At 42.6% G+C, this 25,226-nt stretch overlaps 1 protein-coding gene across 1 annotated transcript; it reads right to left on the reverse strand.

The window, feature by feature from the left end:
- Positions 1-25,226, reverse strand: COMTD1 (catechol-O-methyltransferase domain containing 1). The gene is made up of 7 exons (XM_069980862.1): positions 25,107-25,226; positions 22,436-22,563; positions 19,549-19,639; positions 17,529-17,647; positions 14,315-14,369; positions 10,704-10,840; positions 1-1,880 (listed from the first exon to the last, which is right to left on the reverse strand). The coding sequence occupies exons 1-7, from the start codon at positions 25,186-25,188 to the stop codon at positions 1,728-1,730; spliced, it is 765 nt and encodes a 254-aa protein (XP_069836963.1). The 5' UTR covers positions 25,189-25,226; the 3' UTR covers positions 1-1,727.

The following is a 25,226-nucleotide window of genomic DNA, read 5'->3' on the forward strand; positions in this document are numbered from 1 at the left end:
TTGCGTGTTGCCATCAGGTCTATCTCTGGGTTCCCCCATCGAGCCACCAGTTGATATATTAACGGATTTAGAGCCCACTCTCCTGGTATCAATAGGTTACTGCTGAGTCTGTCCGCTAGGACATTCCATGGTCCCTTCACATGGACTGCGGATATTTTCGTCAATGACGATTCTGCAAAAGTAAGGATCCTTCCAACTTCCCTCATCAGGGCTAGAGAACAGCCGTCGTCTCCTAAATGAGCTCCCCACCCTGACCCCGAAGCATCGGTTGTCAGGAGGGTCCATCTTGGCTCTAGGAGACTGGCGCCATCTTGAATTTGGAGCCACCAAGTTAAACATCATCTTACCGTGGGAGAAAGTGTGATCTTCCTGTATAGATCTGTATACCTCCTGTTCCATGCTTGAAGTACTTCCACCTGGAGGGGTCTCAAATGCCACAGTGCCCATGGTACAGCCTCTGCTGATGACAACAGTAGGCCTAAATAGCTCATGAGAGTCCTAAGTGCCTTAACGAGGTGTCCTCAAAAAGTTTGCTCCATTTTGGATTCGGGTTTTTCTTTCTTCTGTTAGTCTCATTTGTTGAGAGTTTATGTGGAACCCTAGATGCCTCTTTGTTGAAGATCGGATTTCTCCTGGTTCCATCCCAGAAAAGATAGGAGTTCTAGAGTGACATGAACATGGTGGTTTAGAAGACTGACTGATTTTGCTAACAAGAGCCAATTGTCAAGGTAAGGTATTATATTTATACCCTGCAGTCTTAGGATTGCAACCACTGAAGCCACAACTTTCGTAAAAACAAAGGGGGCAGATGTTATTCCGAAAGGTAGTACTTTGAATTGAAGATGTTTCAATTGTCCCTTGAGGTATACTGCAATTCTTAGATATTTCCCATGACCAACGAATATGGGAATATGGAAATAGGCATCCTTGAGGTCCAAGGATGTCATGAGGTCCTTCTTGTAAAATCATCTTGACCGATCTTATTGTCTCCATACGAAACCTCTCTTGGTTTTGTAGCGATTGAGAAATCCCAAGTCCAAGAATCAGTCTCCATTTGTTGAAGGGTTTGGGAACTAGGAATACTGGTGAATAAACTCCCAACCCTTTTTCTTCTTCTGGGACTAGTTCCAGAGCTGATAAGTCGATTATTTCTAGAATGGATTTTTCTAATATCGACTGTTTGGAGGAAGACGTGAGGATACTAAGTATCTTCCTGGGGGTAGAGGATTGCCTGCCATTCTCAAGGTCAAAAATAAACTCACTGGGGTGGAGGGCTGGCTACCTTATATACTCTATGGAGGAGGAGTCTGTTGATTGTTTAATTGGTTTTACTATTAAAAATTCCTATGTCCTGCCAAACTCAGAGGGGCAATAATACCCCATCATTGTGCCACTATGAGACATAAAGGAAGTTATCCACATGGATCCCGTAGTGTGCACATACCCTTATTGGCTAATCGCTGTCTATTACATGGGGATATATCAGCCTGATTTGGCATATAATAATAATAAGGCCTGTGTAATAGGCCTTAAGGAAATCATTTTCACCTGACTTCTGATACAGGCTAAACCCAGAAATAATGCAGTGCCACAGTTTCTGCTGTTTGCCTGTACATCTATGTGCAGGGTATTTGTTTTGTGTTCCATAATTTACTCTGTGTGCATGAGGCACAAGTCTTTTTAAAAACAATATACATATTTTCTATTTGACAGAAAGATAATTTGATTTAAAGTTTAAAACATAACATCAGTCCATCACCAAGAGGTAGTATGCTTAGGAAAACACGAGCATCCCGCAAGATGGCTTCATTCATCTGTTGTATGCTTTGCACCTTGTCTGTCAATGAGTTCATTTTAAGGACCGCTCCATTGCACAGCACCTGTTTTATAACATAACATTTTTAACTATACAATAAAGTATAAACCAAATAATAGACACAAATACATCAAATCACAGAAATGAGAGAAAACAATGTTTACTAGCTGAACGTTCTGGCCTCAGAAAACATACAAACAAATAAAAAGGAATTCAATTAATTCAATGTGTTTTCCAGTTTAAGTAATGGGAAAAAAATTAATTAATTAAAAAAAATAATATGGACTCCATTTATAATATCCTGAAGATTTTGAGGCTATCCGGACTGTTTGCTTGTCCTTGATTTAGTTATGACTTTTCTGAAGTCTTCATGAGAACCTGTGTACTGATCTCCCCGGGTCCTCTACCTGACATGCAGCCCTATATCATAAATGAATAGGGATTTTTTTTTAAATTAGAATATTTAGATCGATAATTTATTGGATACTTTACCAACTTACCAACCAAGTACTGGTGGCAACAAACAGATATTAACTTGTTTGGACAACTACCCAATCGTGGATGATGGAGGATGAATGTCGGTGGAGTTAGGGATTGACGTGATGGAAAATCACTGCCTAACCCCTTTGCTCTCAGACAGCTAAGCTGCAGCCAGAGCAGTGTGGTTGAGGCTTAACCCTCCCCATGGAGGGAGGATGAGTTAAGCATGCCAGTATATGGGAAAGACAAGAGAGATAACGGTCAGCCAAAAAATTGTTTGTCTGTTTCAGTAAAAGTGGTCATACACCTTCAAAACTATCTTTACACTGTAGGTACAGGCATTACACCCCAGCTCTATACCTTATTTTTAACACAGTATTTCCAATTGAGCTATTCTTTTTTATGTATTTAAAACTAGACCAGACAGGAAGAAGACTGACAAGTTCCCCACATATATGTTCAATTCATAGTATGTTCAAGATTCATGGTAAAAAGCGTATTACTTGTAGTGTTTTTGTTTTTTTTTCTTTACAGGATCCAGCTCAATGGAATAGCATGAGCCATCCTGCAGACACTATTGCATACATCCAAAATAGAGTCCAAAATAACACACTTTCCTACCTACCTCTGCTGGATCTGGGTCTTGGGTCTGTTTTACTAAAGGGCCGGACTGGAACTAAAATATAGTCCTGACAATGAATAGCACAAAGACCCACTCTCTGTCTAGTTTATGTTAAATATGTTTAATGGGGTGGGGTTTTTTTTACAAAATTTTTGGGTGTTTTTACACAATTTCTTAAAGGGGGTTTTCTGGGAAAAAGAGACTGACGAGCTTTCCTGTGGATGGCTCATCAGTCTTTTTTGCCTGGAAAACCCCTTTAATTGCTTTAAAAAAAGGAAAAAAGACAATACAGGGTGTACAGCAGGGAAGACCATTTTATTCCACACTAGACCTACATAAATTAGGCCCTAAAATTTGTTCCCCTCTATTAAGGTCGTTATGCAATATACTATAGACCCCCATTATCAGGGGTATAACAGATCCCATAATTAGACAACAGCATCAAGCCCCAGCATAATACAGACCCTGAATCAGGCTCCCAGCCTAATACAGACCCCAGAATAGGGCCCACAGCATAACACAGACCCCAGAAGCATGGCCTAAGCATAATACAGACCACAGTATCAGGCCCCCAGCACTAGTATCCCTGATGTCTATTCTAATGCATCTTAGCATTACAGACGTTACACTTGGGAGAGCTGTCTGCTGCACAGTGAAGCAGAGCGAATGGGGATAACTGTCTGCTGTCATGTTGTACAAACCGGCTATCTCTGCATTGTCCTAACTGTACAGTTTGGGCGATTTAAAAGGAAAATTCTCAAAAAAAAATACACAAGCCACGCCCACAGTATGTCTCACCCCTAGTTGTTAACCCCTGTACGTCCTCGGTCGGGTAGGGGAGTTCAGAGCTGGGTCGCTGCGCGATCCCGGGTGTTATTAGTAGCCCGGGCTGACAGCTGCATCTAAACCGCAGTTTGTGCCCCATCCCTGGTGTCTAGTAGGCAGATCCCCCCCCCCTGCGCGATGCGATCGTGGAGGGGCGATCCATTTAACTTACACGGCCGGGCCTCAGCGTCAGAATGACGGTGATCCCGGCTCGGTATTCTGCTGATCTGTTCTGCAGCAGACCAGACCAACAGACCACCGATCTAATGGATCGGTGCTCTGTAATATACGCAGCATTAATCTCAATGGGAGATTAATGCTGTGTATATAGAAGTGTATCAAGTTTTTTAATTAATAAAAAAAAAACCTTCCCTAATAAAAATTAAAATCACACCCCTTTTCCCATTTTATGAATAAAAATAAATAAATAAACATATTTGGTATCAAGTACAGATCATGGTGCAAAAAATGACACCTCTACCAGCCCCATAGACCAAAGGATAAAAGCGTTATAAGCATGGCCATAGGGCAATTTTAAGGAGCATTTAGATTTTTTAAAAGGTTTTAATTTTTTAAAAGCCATCAAATAAAATAAAAGTTACACAAGTTACATATCGTAATCGTACTGACTTGAGGAACATAGATAAAATGTCAGTTTTACCATAGGCCAAACGGTGTAAACACAACACCCCCCCCACCCCTAAATAAAAAAAAAATGGTGTTTTATTTTCAATTTCACTGCGCAAATATTTTTTTTCTGGTTTCGCAGCATATTTTATGGAAATATTAAGTCTGTCATTGAAAAGTACAATTAGTGGCGCAAAAAATAAGGGTCCGTGTGGGCCTGTAGGTGAAAAAAAGGAAGTGCTCCGGCCGTTTAAACGCGAGGAGAAAAAAACAAAAGCGCAAAAACGAAAATTTGCACAGTCCTGAAGGGGTTAAAGCCAAAGCATCCCTGGAAAAAATTCAAATCTTGGTAACTATATAACATGGTATGATGTATAGTGTAGAGATGCCTGTACTGTAGGGTCAGGTTCTGTATTTGTAATAATTTATTATATACTACTATTTAGGTGGCGCTCAGTACATTGTATGTATTTAATATTGATTGGTTGTTAATAAAGTTTCAACTTCCATTTTCAAATCATTGTGCAGTCACAGAGATCTGAGGGTCATCGACCAACTGCTGCGGTGAGTGGAGCTGTAAACAAGTCTTGTGGTTTCTGAGGGGCAATTTCCTGCCCATTTTTCCTTTCCCAGACGCCTGATGGACGGCACAGCTCCCCGATACATCCCAGAACATCTGCTGGTAAGTGTTACTGGTACACACCGCACACAGGACAGCGGAGGGGGACAGGTTGGGGGAGTCATGTTAGGGGTCATGTAAGTAGCTGACGTTTATATGACTGATCTGTACATGACATTAGTGATGGCGGCCATGGACGTCTGTAAGGAAAATAAGACTCCAAGACACATCAGCCAGTAACCTGTAGTGGTATATGGCCGCCATTCATTTAGTTTATATAGAGATCCACACATCCTCCATCCATTACTAGACTCCTCCACATCACAATATGTCTCCTCAGCGTCGTATACTAATAAATATAAAACTGTTTACAAGCAAAACTCTCCTTGTTGCCCATAGCAACCAATCACAGCTCTCATTTCTGAAGAACAAAATACAAAAAGAAAGCAACATAGTGATTGGTTGCTATGGGCAACGAGCAGTGTTTTTAACAATCTGCCCCTATTAAATGTAGGTAAACATAGAAACCCTCCTTGTTGCCAATAGAAACCGATCCCAGCACTTGTACTGAGCTCCCCAATAATGAAAGCTGGGTGCTCATCGGTTACTATCTTACTAATCTGTTCTGCCTTGGACATTGCACATGAAGCACCATCCACAGGAAGGAGAGAGCCATGATGGATCCGGGATGTCAGCAATGGTGGCCGTGAGTGGAGGGTGGAAGACATTGTCTTCCCTGTGATGCTGAGGTAGTTTGGACTCCACTACTAGAAGGTCTAGCGGGGTGGTGATTTCTCTGAACCTAGACCCAGAGTGGACTCTGTGCCTTAGCACCCCATGGGCAAACTGTATATATTCCGGTAAGTTTAGGTGTTAGATGTTTCAACAATGTTGTTAGCCTGAATTTGCAAAATGTTTATATTTTTAATGTAGCGGGCCACTTGGAAAGGAAACATTTAAATGAAATGTTTTTATTATTTTCACATACAACATACTTCAAGGAGGTAGGAAAGGATAGCATATATCCAGAAGGGATTTTGATGCAAACTTGGGGGCTGGGGTGGGCCTGGGGTGGGCCTAGGCTGGGAAGGGTGCCAGCTTCCGCATTAGGAAGCTGGCCTGGGTGCTGGGTGGGTCTGCAATAGGGTCCTGGGAAAGGCGCCAGGAGCGACCACATTAGGGGTCAGGAATGGCCTGAGCTGCAGCAGGCATAGGGTGGGTCTGCGTTAGTGGGTTGGGGCCAGTCTGGACTAAGAAGGACGTCAGAAGGGTCCAAATTAGACCTTCAGGCCATGCAGGGTGTTGTAGAGTTCAAAACTACAACTCCCGACATACACGGAAAGTTTTTATCTGTTAGGATACCCTGGGTGTTATAGTTTAATATATCATGTTATAAAAGAGACTGTATATTGACTGTTGGTAAACTGCAATGCCCAACATATCCTGAGCTCTGAAAACCTACAGAAATCTACAAATCTCAGCATGCACTAAAAGTCTGCTACTTTTAAATTATGCTTTTTTTTGTATTGAAACTTAGTAATTGAACCTACATTGGATGTATAATTAAAAAAAAATATATATATATATCTTATAAAAGAAAAGGAAATACAGGATGGAGACAACCGTCTGCAGCTCCAGCTCGACTGCCCCTTTTCTTTGAGTGGCCCCTCAATGTTCTGGAAACAGGTGGAGGACATTGTCTCCATTAGAATGGGCTCCCCTGTGATGCTAAGGTAGTTTGGACTCCACTACTAGAAGGCCTAGAGGGATGGTGATTTCCCTGAACCTAGACCCGGAGTGGACTCTGTGCCTTAGCACCCCATGGGCAAACTGAATATTCCAGTAAGTTTAGGTGTTAGGTGTTTCAACAATGTTGTTAGCCTGAAGTTGCAGAATGTAGGGTATGGTGACAGGCGAAGGGATAACGGCAGACTTTGTACAGCTCTACATCTGGCGATCGGGGACAACTTGGATGGCGGTAGGCGACGGTCTTTATGTCCTGCGTGCCGCTGCTCTGTAACAGATGGTGAAGTTAGGGGACAATGGCGATGGACTGAAAAGAATCTCAGCTGCATGCCCTGGTGTTCTGTTTTGTGGGCAAGCTTCCAAACAAAACCTTTGCTAGGTCTTACTTTCGGGGGGAGGCCTTTCATTTAGCAATTCAGCAAAACCTCTATTAGGTGTTATTTTCAGGGGATGTCTTATTTTCAAGGAAACCAGTATTTAGAAGAGATTTTTAAGCAAACTTGGGGTCTTGGTCGGGCCCACGCTGGGAAGGGAGACGGCCTCCCCAATAGGAAGCTGACCTGAGTTGGGTGCTAGGTGGGTCTGCATTAGGGGGGCGGGAAAGGCACAGACTGGGAAAGGCACCGGGAGGGTCCACCTTAGAGGTCGGGAAGGGCCTCGGCTGGGACATGTGTCAGGTGGGTTCACATTAGCGGGTTGGGGCTGGCCTAGGCTAGAGAGGGAACTGGGTTGGTTAGCATTAGAGCGCTGGGGCGGACCTGGGACGGGCGATTACACTTTGGGGGCTAGGAGGGATGCTGGGTGGGTCTACATTAAAGGACTGGTGTAAACCTGGGCTGGGAAAGGGGCCAGGATGGTCTACGTTAGGGGCTTGTAGCAAACCTGGGTTGGGAAGGGCAGATGTAAGGTTCCGAATTAGGGGGCCTGGGCAGCACTGGGTAGGGTGCCAGGAGGGTCTGTTTTAGGGGGCTTGGTGGGCATAGGTGAGTTTCAGAGAAGGAAAGGTAAATTAAGGGTTGGCATGGGTAATCGGGTTAGGGTGGAGGGGCTCCCTCTTGGTGCCTTCACCTTGACGTGGTGAGGGAGCTTGCGTGCCTTGGTGATCCACTGAGCTAAGCTGGCGGGAGTAATACTCCTGGCGGGGTCACCCGTGCCAGACAGGTCAATGGGGAGAGGCCAGACTAAGCAAGGCACCCGGAAGAAAGGGCTGGCATCCTTCTTCTGTACCCTGCCACAAAATATAGACAAGTGTAATTCTGGAACATCAGCCACAGTCTTCTGACAATGAGCTGTAGTCAGAAGACAAGCAATGGGTTAGTGAAGTGTTTCTAGCTGACGGTATTAATGCAGTCGTACATTCTGTGGCCTTATATGATATGGAAGATTTGCAGTAAAGAAGTTGTAGAGGATACACAGATGGTTGGAAAGTTAGTCCTGCGTGATAAAAATCAAGACTGGACAGCACCCCAATGATCTCTGTAAGACCAATAACTTGTTCCTCTGCAACAATGCCCTGTATACCTGGACTCCACCAAATCAACTACATCAATCAGGGCTGGACTGGGACTAAAATGTAGTCCTAGCATTGGAGAGGCCTGCTTATACCGTCTACAGAGGCCCGTTTGCTGCCTGGTATATGTTAAACATGTTTAAAGTCAATGTACTATCAGGTACATCATTTTAAGATTTTTATATAAATAGACTGGCGCGTGGGCAGGGATGCCGGTGCAGCTGTCTTTTTTTTGAATGGCGCGGGTGTATTCTTGGGCATCGGCTCAGCCTGAAGCACTGGAGCTGGGTCCGCCCGCCTCCAGTGTTACAAAACCCCCTCCCTTCTATGACACAGCTCCTTTAATTGTATTGGAGTCGCTTCACAGAGGGGAGGGCAGAACGTCTAGGGAGGACGGGCCTGTCTCCAGTGCTTCAGGCTGGGCTGGTGCCCGGGAATACACCAGTGCCGTGCTCGGGAATGGGGACTGTGGCACTGGCATGCCCGCCCCGAAACCATTCTATTCATATAAAAATCTTAAAGCGACTCTGTTTCCACAATGTGCCCCCCAAAACCATTCCTACCGTGGGAGGCTGCTTTTAATCTAATAACTGTCCTGGGGTCCGTTCAGCAGGTTATGCAGTTATTGTCCTAAAAAACAATTTTCAAACTTGCAGCCCTGTGTCAAATTGGCGTGGTTTAGAGTGTCTATGCTCTAGACCTGCGACGCCACCCCGCCACTCCGTCCCTCCTCCCCATCCTTCCCCTTATTTAGGAATGCCCCAGCCAGGATTTCTCCTAATCATCACTTGTCTGAACACTGCACATGTGCCTTAATCATCCAACACATGTGCAGTGTTCAGAAATATTGCCTGGGGCATTCCTAATGATGAGGAGGGTGGGAAGGAGTGAGGGTGAGGCGGTGCAAGCCTAGGGCATAGACACTCTAGGCCACCCCAATTTGACACAGGGCTGCAAGTTTAAAAGTTGTTTTTTAGGACAATAACTGCATCACCTGCCGAATGGACCCCAGAACAGATCTTGGATTAAAAGTAGCTATTCGACGATACAAGCAGTTTGGGGGGGGGGCAGATTGTGGGTACAGAGTTGCTTTAAAACGATGTACCTGATGGTACATTCACTTTATGGGGTTTTTTTGCAATTGTTTTTTTTGCACAGTGTTAAAAGGGGTTTTCTGGCCAAATAGACTGATTGACTATGCACATGATTCTTTTCTCCAAAATAAATAATATATTCATCCTTTATTTTTTTCCCCGTAGGCTTATGAATAGGAAATAAACACTTAAAGTGACACTGTCACCCCATTTTGTCATTTTTACATCATTAAAAATGTTTAAATGACTAATTTAGCTGTCTCCATTAGAGATGGGCGAACCTCGAGCATGCTCGAGTTGATCCGAACCCGAACTTTTGGCATTTGATTAGCGGTGGCTGCTGAACTTGGATAAAGCCCTAATGCTATGTGGAAAACATGGATATAGTCATTGGCTGTATCCATGTTTTCCAGACAACCTTAGAGCTTTATCCAAGTTCAGCAGCCCCAGCTAATCAAATACCGAACGTTTGGGTTCGGATCGACTTGAACCCGAACCCGGTTCGCTCATCTCTAGTCTCCATACCTTATTTCAGATTATTAATCATGGTGCTTGTTCTTGTGAAAAGTGTACTTTTATCCGCTTTTTACTGTGCCAAAGAGGCGTGGCTTAGTCTCTAATGCGCCACATTGCCGCTCCCCCATCCATGAAGTAATCGCCGCATAGGCCCCGCCCCCTTAGCGCCCATTGGTATGTGTCAATCTAGGGGGTGGGGCCTAGATCTTTAGGCTGGCCCTTCCAATGGCTGCTGAGGGGGCGGGGCCTATGCGGCTATGGCGTCACGGATGGGGGCGGGGCTAAGTGGCGCTTAGCCCGTATAGCCTCACCCACATATACCAATCCACAGATAATAAAAACCACTTTTTACTAAAACAAGCACCATGACGAATAATATAAAATAAGTAATGAAAGCTGTAACATTTACCCTTTACACCTGTGGAGAGCAGTCAAAATGTAAAAAGGGGGTGACAGTGTCACTTTAAATAAACACCATGGACCCAACAAATGTAGTACAAAAAGTAATATATACTGTTATATATAACACACTAGAAATGTAATTCATACTATATACATGCTAATCACAGTACCAAAAACATACCATCAAACAGTAGACATACTCCATTCACACAATGGATATATACTGCATGTGCCACTAAGTCACATACCACATGTGCCACTAACATGTCCGCCACATATCACGTGTACCACTCATTTACTTATCAGAACACCCCCAGTGCTGGAGTAAATTACATATTGAGTTTGGAACAGGCCTGACCGTGGGTTTGATGAATCATATACAGCATCATGGGGATCTAATCTTTGCCAGGGACTATATATTATGCCCATACTGAACAATAACTTACCCCGTCTATGGCTAGTACACCTCTGCTCTTCACCAGACGTAGACATTTCTCATAACATTTTCTACAGTTTGTCTGATCACTCATATTTATAAAGATGAGGTCAAAGGTTTCAGCTTCCCCAGCAGAGAGTAAGTCGTCTACACAGAAGAGAGGTAAACAGAAGAAATTAGAGGGGCATGGCTTGCTGGTTTACTTAGGTTCATTAAATCTATCCAGTCTATTTGTATTAGAATACTCCTATTTGCGAACCTCTGCAGAAATGCCATGACATCTCTGCTAACATCTCTGCTAGTACATGCGCTGACAGCGAGCGGTTAAATGCGGGGGATGGGTTTTCACGGAAAGCTGCAGGGGGGCTCCTTGTGCCCAGGAACAGAACTACACCCCGCGCACCCACTGCCTCCTCAAGAAATACTGAGGCGGCGCTTTGCAGTGATATCACTCTGGCCGCTCACTGCTGCAGAGCACCAGATGAATACTTATAAGAAGATTTAACTAGGTTGCTCCAATTGTCCCTGGCCCTATGGGAACATAACAGCAGGTTAGAGTCTTCTAACTTTCTGTTAGTTTCCCTTTAAATGGGTACTACGGCTGGGACCCCTTTTTTCACAATCGCTGGGGAGGGGTGAAACAATTAAATATACTTACCTCCCTGGCTCCAGCGCTGCTGCCTGCTTTCCGCTGCTCCAGTCCCTGTCCTCCCGCTGCTTTCTGGTCTGAGGAGGGACTTAAGAATTAATCCCAACACTCCGGCCAGGATTTGTAGCGGCCGCACAAAAAAGTAACAAAAATGTCAGTTTTGTGTGGCCACTATTCATTAAATATGACTAAAAAACGGAACTCAAGAACAAGAGGACACAGTCAGAGGTTAATTGAAGGAAAGATCAGAAGCAACATAAGAAAATATTACTGTAACTGAAGGAGTAGTAGCTGCTTGAAACAAACTTCCAGCAGATTAGGTTAATAAATCTAAAATAACTGAATGCAAACCTAACTGGGGTAAACAAATATCTTTCCTAAGATAATAAGAAGAGAAATACTAAAAGGGCAGACTAGATGGAGCATGTGGTCTTTTTCTGCCAACAAACAATGTCTCCATCACAGTCTGGGTCTCAAACGCTTGTAATGTCTGCTGAGTTTGTGTTGATATTTAGAATTAACGAGTAATTTTAAAATCAGGGGCAAACTACATGTCAGAATAGTCTGCAACCAAACTTTTACGGAATAAGGACAATATGTATACCCTTTGGTTGGCTATACATGATGTGACCACTGGGCCATAGGATGCCAAGCAGAAACAATGGTTTTTATATGTGATCTGAACAGGTAAAGCACATAAAAAACATGCTCCACCTATACTAGCCAAGCTGCAGAAAAGTGTTATTTGTAAATCAATGGAAACTTGTTTTTAACCCCCATGCACAGCACCTCCTGCTGCTGCATCATGTACGGACACCCTTACCCTAGCCATACTGTAACAGCCCGAGCACCTTTGCGACCAGGACAGTATTTTCCCCCAGACGTTAACAGTGAAGAGTCTTATAAAATGACAGCAAGTAAGGCTTTTAGAAACTGAAATAAATAAATCCAGCCTTATAATAAAACTTGCAGCCATACTACAAATGCAAAAAATTCATTATACTACAACACAGAAACCATTAAAGGGATATTCAAACAGTGCACTTGGTTATGCAGCTAGCCCAGGTCAAGTTCATTTAGGGTATATTCGCACATACCATATATGCTGTGGATTTTACACAGCTGATGCTGCTTGAAATCCACAGCGGATTTGTAATCCACTGACTTTATTGGGTGGCATAACTGCTGTTTAACGTACAGGAGCCAGTCATATTTACAGGAGTTCCTGCTCTGGATGGGGTTTTCTTTCAGCAGTTTGTTTAAGTGGTCAACAAGGGCAGTGGGGTGTATTTTGTTTTCTATTTTTATTCACTTTACAGGCTTTACAGACAAGTAGTAACAAACAATCTGATAGTGTCCACTACTATACTATGGCTTAAATCCCTGCATATTATTATTAACCCAGTACCCACTGCCACAGTGATACTGGGGAGAGCAGTGTACCATCAGATCCAAAGAGTCTTTATTAAGGTAGTATTATCAAAATAAATTTTTTTACCTGCTGTTCACCCCAATTTAACCCCTTCCTCGTTGGGGTCTGGTGTGTATGCACAGCATTGCCACTATTTCCTGGCAGACTGAGTAAGCGGTATTCAAGGTATGCCTCCCGATCACCCTTAGCTGGCCTCAACTATGAAGCCACAGGTCCAATCATGAGCTGCTCTGCTCTTGAGTGGCAAACCGCATTCAGAGCAAGGACAATTGTTATTATGATGGTAGTCCTTGCTCCTTTACAGAAAACAGCAATGCTATGCACTGCTACATATTAACTCCACACTCTCTGTGGCCCAGACACTCTGCATTAGACCTATGGAGTGTAAAACCTGTGAAATCAACAGCAGATACAGTATGTGTAAACATACCCTAAAAGTGCAAAATCACAACAAAACCACGCCCTCTAAATTTACAGTAAGGCTGGAATAAAAAAAAAATAATATATATATATATATATATATATATATATATATATATATATATTGCATCCATGGTGTGGCGAAACTACACTTACATACCAGTAAACACAGTTTTCACACTGACTGCAGCAAAAAGCAGTTTGCTCATGGAAATGTGGTAAACAATAGTTATTTTTTTATGCAAATGGAATGGAAAATATAAAGGTTTGACTAGTACTTTCCTTTCCTGTTGGATTCACATCTGGTTTTGGCACAAAAACTGCATTGCCAGTTTTCCAAAACTGCTGTGTGTGATTGCAGCTAAGCCATTCTCTAACAAGCTTATTACTATTTTTTTTGCATCTTTTATATGACTGCAAATTTCACTATAAGGCTGGGTTCACACTATGGGGGAGATTTATTAAACATGGTGTAAAGTGAAACTGACTTAGTTGCCCCTAGCAACCAATCAGATTCCACCTTTAATTTTCCAAAGAGTCTGTGAGGAATGAAAGGTGGAATCTGATTGGTTGCTAGGGTCAACTGAGCCAGTTTCACTTTACAGCATGTTTGATAAATCTCCCCGTTTTTGCAATTTTTATTTTTTTTTGAAAAAAAAAAAAAAAAAAAAAAAGGAACAACAGATACATTTTGTGTGCATTATTGACTTCCATCATACTTTTTTTTTCCCCACAAAAATGTGGTGACATTTTTGTGTATGTTAAAAAAGGATGTGTTTTGATCCTTATTTTTTATAATGGAAGTCAATGGAGAAACAGATCACAATAGATGCACACAAGTGCTTCCGTTCTTGTTAAAATGGATGAAAAAAACAGATTGCAAAAACGTAGTATGAACCCAGTGAAACTTGCAGCCATACTAGAGATGCCAAAAAGAAATAGTAATAAGCTTGTAAGAGAATGGCTTAGCTGCAATACCGGGCAGCCATTAACAAACTACTTAAAGTTGCAATTAATCTGAAAACTGTGCTGACTTGCATGTCACGAGGCTCCACAACGATATTTATGTTTCAGCGGATCAGTAAATAAGGAGCAAGTCACCTGTGAGGGATTTATTTACCCAGAGTTTGTTCTTCAGATTTTACTTCTACTTGAATCCTATTGTCTACACCAGCCTAAAAAAAAGAGGAAGAACAAAAAGAAAGGAACAGTTATTTACCATTAAGAGAAGCTGTCAGCAATTGTAAGTGTATTACAATGCACTCTATGGGAGTTCCGTCTCCAACTCGCGTCAGAAGACGATAGAGTACCTGCAGGATTTTTTCAGCGTATCCTGCCACGGTCACCAAATGATAGGTACGCTTTAAACACAAGGGACAGATTTATTAAGCTGTGAGGACCGTCTCTGTTGCCCATAGCCCATATCACAGCACATCCTTCATTTTTTCAAAGCACAATTCTGCAAATAAACAGCAAGTTTACTCATGAAACCAACAGCCATTAACCCCTCGCCTCTTCAGCCTGTTTTGGCCTTAATGCCCAGGGCCTATTTTTCAAATCATACCTGTCTCTCTTTATGTAGTGATAACTCTGTGGTGCTTTTAACTATCTTGGTTATTCTGAGATTATTTTTTCGTGACATTTTCCTCTTTAGCGTCTGGGTTGCTATGGTGAAGGGGGGGGGGGGGGTCGGAGGGAGCTGCTCCATAGTGCTCCACGGTGTCTATCGGATTAACTGCCCAGGGGGGAGCGTGGCTCCCCTCTAGGCAGAGGCAGCGGGAGGAGGCTGTGTAACACAGCCTCCTCCCGCTGCCCGATCGCTGCTAGGGACAGAGGGGGGAGGCAGGGACAGCATGATGTTACGGGAACTTCATTTTGCGGGAAGTACCCGCATCCCATGACATTCCCGTAACGTCATATTGCGGCAAGGGGTTAAAGGGATTCTTCCAAAATTAACTCCTTAATGACCTATGACATTTATTTAAGGGGAGAGGGCTTAGGGTCCATTTACACAGAAAGATTATCTGACAGATTATCTGCCGAAGATTTGAAGCCAAAGCCAGAAACAGACTATAAACAGAGATCAGGTCATACAGGAAAGCCTGAGATTTTTACTCTTTTCAAATCCATTCCTGGCTTTGGCTTCAAATCTTTGGCAGATAATCTAATCTGTCAGATAATCTTTCTGTGTAAATGGACCCTTAGGATTAGGATTCAAGCCTGCTCCATATCTGGTGGTGATTGTTCCTTGTCAGATATTTAACCAGTTAGATGCCACTGTCAAAACTGACAGTATTGGTGGTGCAGTGGTTTGTCAATTCATTGTCAGGGCTGTACCGATTGAGTAATGGCAGCCACAGGAGGCCTAGGAGAGTGGCTCTCCTAGGCCCCCTGTGGCTGCCATTACTCAATCGGTACAGCCTTTACTGCCTATGGCAGGCTGTACCAATAGAGCATCAATCCAATGGATCATAGGTACTACAATGATATGTATCAGCGACTCTGTACCCACAATCATACTCGCCCAAACCACTTGTACCTTCAGATAGCGGCTTTTAATCCAAGATCTGTCCTTGGGTCAGTTCCGCAAGTGATGCAGTTATTGTCCTAAAAAACAACTTTTAAACTGGCAGCACTGAGTCAAACTGTCGTGGCCTAGATTGTGTATGCATTAGGCTGGCACACCCTCTCCGTCCCTCCTCCCCGCCCTCCTCATCATTAGGCATGCTCCGGGCAGATTGTCGCCTATTCCTCACCTGTGTCAGCACGGCACATGGGCTGGATCTAAAAGGCACCTGTGCAATGTTCAGACAGGAGAAAATGGGGCATTCCTAATGATGAAGAGGGTGGGGAGGAGGGACAGAGGCATGGCATGCTAAGGCATGGGTACTCTAGGCCACGCCAATTTGACAGAGGGCTGCAAGTTTAGGAGTTGTTTTTTAGGACAATAACTGCATTACCTGCCGAAGGACAGATCTTGGATTAAAAGCAGCTATCAGAAGGTACAAGTGGTTTGGGAGGGACAGATTGTGGGTACAGAGTCGCTTTAAGTCCCCTTGGGGGACTACATAAGTGTATGGATAAAAAAAAAGTGTACTCATTCTTTGCTGGCGGGAGAATATGCTGTCAAAATCCTGAGACGGAATTCTTCCAATAGTGCCACAGTATACAAAGTAGTAAACGGTGCTGCCAGAAAAACTGCAGTGTGCGCCTGAACAGGGAAGGCGACACCAGGATTTTTACATGATATTTATACTTTAAATATGCTTTTAAAAATATAAATAAATTCATCCCATAATAAAAATTCTAATTACCTAATTTTCCTATTTTTCTAATAAACAAACATATTTGGTATCACCGTTTGTGGAAATGTCAAAACTAATAAGATATAATGTTATCGAAACTGAATGACAAATGGCGAAAACATAGAAAATTACCAAATGCTTGAATAGTTTTTTTTTATCCTATCATTCCACAGAAAATGGAATAAATATTGTTCAAAAGGTCTGATCTATACATGGTGGTAATAGTAAACATTACAGATCATGGCCCCAAAAATGAGCCCCCCCATACAGCTCCACAGACAGAAAGGTAAAAAGGTTACAGGGGGTCTTTATTTCCTTTAAAAAACTCTTTTATCCTGGCTGTGCAAAAGAGGTGGGGTCTAGGGTGCCCTGAGCAGAAGATGCCTCCCGGGGCTTACTTCCTGTTGGCGGGCGGATATAATCAATCATTGCATGCAGGCATGGTTTAGCCCACACACAATGATTCGTATATTTTGCCCAACCCCTCCATGTCTTGGAGGGCTTACTTCCAACATGTGGATTCGCAGGCAGTAAGCAATGGGGAGCAGAAGGCTTTGGCCATCTTTAGCTCCCTTTAAAGTCTATGGAAAAACAGTCATCTATGCACACATTTACAAAGTGTGCACAGGTAGCTGTTTTTTTCATAGACATTAATGTAGCACATTATTAGATTTAAAATTTTGGCTGTGTTTTATACCTATTTTACTGTCGTATTTTGCTTTAGTTTTACTGTTTGTGAAACCTAGCCTTAGGGTATAAACACACACACCGTATACGCAGCGTATTTACTGCTGCTATGCGCAGAAAATATGCAACAAATACGCAGCAGATTAGATCTAAATAACTGAACACAGCTTCAAATCTGCACATTGGCTTATTATGGCCACGAGTCGCAGTCCAAGACCTGAATTAACAGAAGTCCTGGTCCACAACCCAGAATTGCAGGTGCTAGCTACTGTGCGTACAAGTTTGCTTACAGACATGGGCCAGAAGTCCCCTATTTCTATATATGACAAGTGAACACCATACCTCTCTCCACAATTCCCTCGCATGACTCACATCCTCCGCTTCTCGCACATGTGCAATTAGTTTTCCATCAGATGGCAAAACCAAGGCTAGGATTAAGGGGTTATATCCAGAGCTGTATCCTGTGGATAGAAAAGAAGATATCACATGATTATAGCAGCTTTTATAACAGACTTAAAGTATACCATATATATTTAAAAACAAAAATACAATGTGAACCCAGCCCTACTGTCTACAGTGACAAGTTTTTTTCAGGCATCAGTGCCACCCTCTGTTGCGAAGATTCGACCTCTGCGCCAAAGACTGCGCGTTTGGCCATGATCCGTTCCTGGTTTTACTGTGTTCACTGCTTGTGTCTTTTGTGTTCAGGTCCATGTTTTCTTAGTCCTCCCTGCACTTTTCTTGCTGTGGTCTGTTCACTGATTGTTTCTGCCTGTGTTGTGATTGACAGCTGACCTGGCCAGTTAGCTGTCAGCACCTAGGTTCCTATCCACTATTTAATCCAGCCCTAGGCCTCAGTCCAGTGCCCGTGAAAGAGCTTTTAGCCGGGATCAAGCGGTTCTCTGTTTGCTAGCTTCTGATATTTTGACCTTGTATTTTGTTTCCTGACTTTGCATACGGATCCTGATTTTGTACCTTAGCTGCCCGGTTGTTGCTGACCCTTTTCTGCTGACCATTCTTTGTTATGTTTGTTCGTCTTGTTCTGTCCTGTGTTGCACTTTATTCAGTGTAGGGAACGCCGCCCAGTTGCTCGCCGCCATCATAGGATGGATTTAGGCAAGTAGGTAGGGAGAGCTGGGGCGGTGCCAGTGCAGGGCTGCACTTGTCTTATTGTTTTCCCAGAACCCTACCTGACAGTATGTTTTTTTATTTTTAGCACATGGGGGAACAAGTAAGGGAAACTACCTTCCTAGTGGGGGGATCTGTCTGCCTAATGGGGGAATTACCTACCTACTGGTGAGACATACCTGCCTCATCTGACCCATATAGATTTAGCCTATGGCTATGTTCACATACTGTTTTTCTGCTCTGTATTCTGGTCAGTATTTTTTCAACCAAAACCAGGAGTGGATTGGAAATGCAGAAAGGCTATCTTCACACACTGTTGAGATTTAGTGGATGGCCGCCATTTAATGACAAATATTTACCGTTAATTTAAAATGATGGCCTTTATTTGCCGTTAAATAGCGATCATCCACTAAACAGTGTGTGAACATAGCCTTTCTGTGTTTCTAATACAATCCTGATTTTGGTTGAAAAATACTGGCCAGAATACTGAGCAAAAATACCATGTGTGAACATAGCCATAGGCTAAATCTATATGGGTCAAATCAGGCAGGTATCTACTGACTAAAATACACAGTGTGAACATGACCTATGGGTGTATTCACAAATTGTTTTTTTTTTTTTAAATGGCTATGTTCATACGTTACTTTTCTGTAAAGAACGAACACTGATTGCAATGGAATCAGCGTCCGTTCTTTGCTACAGGGGCGGCATTGCATTTAAGTCAATACAATGCCGCCTGCTGTGTTCACACATTGTTATTTTAACACCCGTTCTAAAGATAATGGGTTAAAATAATGTACATGCCTAATATTTCCGGACACTGTTCAATGAACAGCGTCTGGAAATGATAGCAGTTCACATAATGTAAAGTCATCCGGTGGCAGTACTTTACATTGAAGTGAATGGGTAATTGATTTGTGGGCACACTCGACGGTGCTATGCAACAGACACTGTTAAACGAAGTGTGAACATAGCCAAAATTTGCATAGCTGTAATGTTTTTCTATGACTTCCCTGCAGATTTGGAAAGACACCTAACTGTAACCAATCCTGTGCCTTACTTTATATCACATGACCACAGACAGCCTCTTATCCTAAGGAAGTAAAGAGGAATTAATAAATGAAGTATATTACAAGAATTGCATCGCTTTTCATTATACAAATAATAAAATACACTTACCTAAATTGGAATACCCCTGTGAGACTACAATGAGAAATTTCACATGAATCCTTACCCATTTCTAAAATCTTCTTGGAATTAATAAGTTTAGCCAGATTTGCCAACAGCTGGGCAGCATCACTGCTAACAGTGGTTCCTAGGAGATGCTGGAAACAGACATTATTAAATGGCATGTTTTACTAGAAATATGTGAATGAGCACAATATAATCAACACAAGAAATTAGCTAAATCCGACTATAATGAAAAAAAATATTAAAGGAGAAGTCCGGCCAAAATTATTTTTTTATATGTTATTACTTATGAAAAGTTATACAATTTTCTAATGTACATTAATTATGGGAAATGCTCATATACTTCTATTTCCCTTAATTTAGTGTATCAGGAAGTTTTAGAATTATCTCAGAAGCAGTGATGTCACGACGAAAGGTGTAATTCCTATGGAGTGTCCAGCAGGGGGCGCTCTTTATATAGAAGTCAATGAGTACCATTGACTTCTATATATAGTGCGCCCCTGCTAGACACTCCATAGGAATTACAGTGTATGTAATGTTATGTTATGCACTGTACTTTTGGGGGACTTCATGAATACATTTATAGAATACTTTGGGGAGCAAGTGTCCTTGCTCCCCAAAGTATCCCATAAATGTATTCAATGAATAGATTTGCAGGGCACCGAGCAGGGAGGGAGAGCTGTGCCATCTACCTCCCCCCTCCCTGCTCGGTGCTGGGAACATATACAAAGTACTACTCCCCCATTATCTGCAGATAATGGGGGAGTAGTACCTGTGCTATCCCTATCACCGCCGCCGCTCACACAGGGGCTGCCTCTGACTCCCACCTACCCGCCCGCACCACTACTCACTATCCGGCCGGCCGCGCCGCTCCTCACTATCCCTGACTCCCGCCCGCGCCGCTACTCACTATCCGGCCGGCCGCTCCTCACTATCCCTGACTCCCGCCCGTCAAGGCGGACTTCTCCTTTAAAGTGAATGTACCATCAGGTACACCGCTTTAGGGTACAAACACACACACCGTATACGCAGCGTATTTTCTGCTGCGATACGCAGCAGATTAAATCTAAATAACTGAACACAGCATCAAATCTGCACCATCAAATCTCCTGCAGATCTGCTGCGTATACGGTGTGTGTGTTTGTACCCTTAAGGTTTTTACATGAATAAACTGGCACAGCCGTGCCTTAGTTCCTGCGCACTGCGCCGGTCTATTCATGGCATTTACCAACCAACACCAAGATATAGAGTAACAATGGTAAGCACACCATGACATATTAACTAGAATTCATTCTTTATTGAAAAATCACAAATACAAAATAATCTGGCAAAAATACATGTAAAAACCCCCCTAAAAACAATTAAAATCGATCCTCATGAAACAAGAGAAGTCAGGTAAATAGCCAACAACTCACTCCCTGACCCATATATACAGTGAAGCTCGAGGAAGAATCGTGCCTCCTGTAGCGATCCGTACAATCTGTGACGTCACAGAAGGATTTCCATCCGGGATTCCTGTAACTAGGGCTGAACGCGCCACCGGCCGGGGCGCGCGCCCTATCTGGAGAATATTCCGGTGTAAAGAACGTTTTAGGAATAGCAACTTGAAAGGAATTAATGACTAATAATTCACCGAAGGAAGCCACACAAAGGAAGTCACACAAGGGAAGCCACAGAAGTCTACAAACGGGGAGGACTACAAATCCAAGTCAACATCTACACGCACTAATGGTGAGTGCTTTGGTTTAATACCCTGCACTTGTTCACATTATGCACTGATATTGATGCCTCCTGTTGTTGTTTTTACTAGTACTAGCGCGGCACGGCATTTTTTATACAATTTTACATTATCTTTAGTGGTGGCAGATACCACTGGCTATAGCTCGCAGCAGTACGCACACTAAATTTCTTAGTGTTTTATCAGGAGCGCGATTGTTTGAAACCTATATTTTTTTATTTATATATTTACAATATATGTTTACAATCTTGGCTAGGTTCAAACTATGTAAAAATGATGGCCGTCATTGCACAAATAATGTCGGTTATTTTGAAACAGTCCGTTAAATTTTGAATAGTGTGACCCTAGCCATGCTTTTTTTTTTCCCTCATGGGGGGACATTTGAATTCCACCATGTCGCCACAACCAAATGCTTCACAAATCCTAGAATCCCACTAGTGTAATATGTGCCCGAGGCTCTGTCCACTTCCCATATGGAGCTCCATGCATCTATGGCAAATATATCCTCAAGACTACATTCACTCAACAGAGGCCAAAAGATTGTGTTCACACTATTCCATTTATCTCTGTCCACTCAGTACACCTCCCTACAGACCTCTGCCTGGCAGCTTGTATTGTTGCAGTATCAATACATTTTTACCACATTTTTACAGCAGTTTACTTAATCGTGGTAAAATGGTAGAATTATGCAAAGTTGCAGTAAAACTATGCTAAATTGTAGGGAACTATAAATGACACCGTGCCATAGAGTGTTTATAGCCAAGAAGAAAGTTGAAATTGTTAGGGGAGCTTTACGCTAAAGGACAAGACTGTACTTTCATGCTGGGTTCACACTATGTATATTTCAGGCTGTATTTGGTCCTCATGTCAGGTCCTCATAGCAACCAAAACCAGGAGTGGATTGAAAACACAGAAAGGATCTGTTCACACAATGTTGAAATTGAGTGGATGGCCGCCATATAACAGTAAATAACGGCCATTATTTCAATATAACAGCCGTTGTTTTAAAATAACAGCACATATTTGCCATTAAATGACGGCCATCCACTCAATTACAACATTATGTGAACAGAGCCTTTCTGTGTTTTCAATCCACTCCTTGTTTTGGTTGCTATACAGCCTCAAACATACAGCCTCAAATATACGTAGTGTGAACCCAGCCTTAAGGTGGACTTTGCTCTGTATTTTATACCTGACGCAGTTTTTTTGCAGATGGATGCTCTCTAAGAGACAAGCGCAGTAAATATGTTCTTCGTGGGTCATCAGCACCCTCAAACATCTTCTGAGACTTTTTCCTTCGATACATAAAGTATCTTTTTCCTAAAAGAGATAATACTGCACTTATTAGAGAAGACTAGCACTGTAGACATATAAAGCATCATATATTGTACATGATTAAAGTCGTTTTCTCATCTCATAGAGAAATGGATAGGACCACAAGGGACTTCAGCATCAGTGTTCCCTCTAAGTTGCGAACTCTGAAAAGGAAAAAGTGAAAAGAACATGATAATAAGAGTTAAAGGACATGATTAGAAACATACTAAAACTTGTTCTTTTGTTCTAATCTGTTTCTATTTTCTGACTGCAATTTTTCTTTTATTTCACCTTTAGTACATTGTTATGGAGGCTGCCATCTTGACTTAGCTGTTTTAACAGCATTTAGTGACATGCTTTACAGCCAGACTCATGGACATAGATGACAATAGACAGAGTCTCTCCCCTTGAGATAAATGTGACCTTTAAAGAGGTCATTCCAAAGGGAGCTGCTATTGTCTCCTCTACCTACTGGTGTCACATGCTACTGTAATGCTGTACAGATCGCTTTACAGCAGCCTCCTCTTATCACCACAAACAAAAGAGGAAGTCTCAGTTTTAGCCCCAGTGGTGAAAATGAAAACTGCAAGATTTTATTTTTATTTTATAATATAATCAATATGATCTTATGGCTGAAGTGCAAAAGTTTGGGGATTGAAACATCAATGACTCCTGGTCATGAAAGGGTTAATAAACCGATAGATTTAATGAAAATGGGGCTGAGGGTGGAATTAAGAAAACTACCTTCATAGAGTCTTCTAATCGGCTTTTAGTTTCTCTTTAGGACCAGCAAATTAACTTCCGACAAAGAGACATATGTAGCCATCTGACAATGTTATTAATTATTAAGCCTGTGTTCTTGTATGAGACAAACAGTATGGAAAACCATCAGACTGAGGCCGGCTACATTTACAGGTATGGAAGATAGGAACGCCTAGAAGTCTGTTCCTTTTTTAATTCGGCATCTGGGTAATGAGGAAACAGATTTGAAGAGTATTTATTGCCCTTCCAAAATGTAGAAAAATATTTTTATTCTCCTGTGCAAAGTGTCAGTGAGGCTTTCTTAAGCTCCTAAACTGCTGCAAGCTGCAGCACTAACTCACAGACGCTATACGTTTATGTAGTGGATACAAATGAACTCTGCTTAAGGGTGCCCTAACGTACTGTATCCCAGTGGATTTCACGCTGTGAGTTCCACAGTAAAATCCACTGTGCTTCCATAACTTAGCATCTGCCGGGCCTACAAGCGATTACTTGTCCACTCTCCTGGCTGCTTCTCCGGCTCCCAGGTCACTGCTATCCCGGGTCAATCAGTGGCTGCGGTGGGACGTCAGTGACCAAGGAGCTGGAGAAGCAGATGGGAGCGTGGGCAGGTAATGTATTTGTCTGTGGGCCCAGCAGATGCTGAGTTAAGCAGGTTGTGGCTATATTTTCATGGCGGAATGAAAATCCGCTGTGAGAATGTAGAGCCCATAAGCCGTAACAGTACACGGTATTACAGTAGAACTCGCACTGTGAAATGAGTGTGAAAGCACCCTAATAGGTTCTTGGAGCTGAGAAGCCTGAATGATACATATAACAAACATGGTCTATTGTTTGCTACAATGTGTGAGTTTTTTAGTGCAGCTCCGGCTGATATACTCAGCTCCCACAGCATTGTCTACATTGGAATATAACTGATGGGATTATCAGCATCTGAATGTAAACATAGGGGGAGTTTATGAAAGTGTCCGGTGCAGAGAGGTTCCTTAGCCATAGCAGTAGATCCCAGTCTGATACTTGGTTTAGGCCCGCGAATGTGATCACAGCATTCAGTGGAAAGCACATCCCCCTGCAGTCACCAATAGCCATGCAATGTTGCTGATTGATCCCAGCAACATTGTGCTGCTGTTGGGACCAGTATGATTTTGTCCTCATGCAATGCGGGAACGTGGCATCATTCTTTGGCTTTTACTACCCAGAATCACCCAAGATTCTCCAGAATGGTTTTCAACTGTTGAAGTAGAACAGAACTAATTTTTTTGTATACTATACATACATGGGGTGGACAAAGCATGACTTTCATTGAGAATCTATGGGCAACAACAAGAATCTTACTATATGACAGCTTTATAAGTCTCCCCCTTGTGCATCCTGTGAGATAAACAGGGGTCCAGATGGTGACAAGAATGGTCACAGATTTTGACATTTCAGGTGAGAAGAATAGCAGCATGCAGCACTGTTCTTCCCATCAAAAGAATGGACGCAACAAAGGAACCTAATGGACCCCACTGTAAGTCCATCTGCATCCATCTCAGCCTGAAATCCCCTTTACTGCTTCTATGACGGAAAAATCTGCAGCGTGGAATCTGCACCCAATACTGCGGTTTTCATTGCAGATTTTACATCCAATCATTAAAAGGAAAATTAGGTTATTATTAAAACTCATTTATACTGCGGATTTACCTGCAGATTTTATTGCATGCTACATGTGAACATACCCGTATTACAGCATAGTTAGGAAGTCATTTCAAACCTTTATAGGAATTGAAGGGGTAATGTGCACTCACCAATGTAGACACCAGCAGCGAAGGTGACCCCTAGCATACCTATGCCGACCACAGCTTCTCTGGTGATTGTGGACAGGGACATGGTGGAGCAGCAGGTACAAAGGACAGCAGCATGCACTG

Source organism: Dendropsophus ebraccatus, chromosome 8 (assembly GCF_027789765.1).
Source record: "Dendropsophus ebraccatus isolate aDenEbr1 chromosome 8, aDenEbr1.pat, whole genome shotgun sequence".
Classification (NCBI taxonomy): domain Eukaryota; kingdom Metazoa; phylum Chordata; class Amphibia; order Anura; family Hylidae; genus Dendropsophus; species Dendropsophus ebraccatus.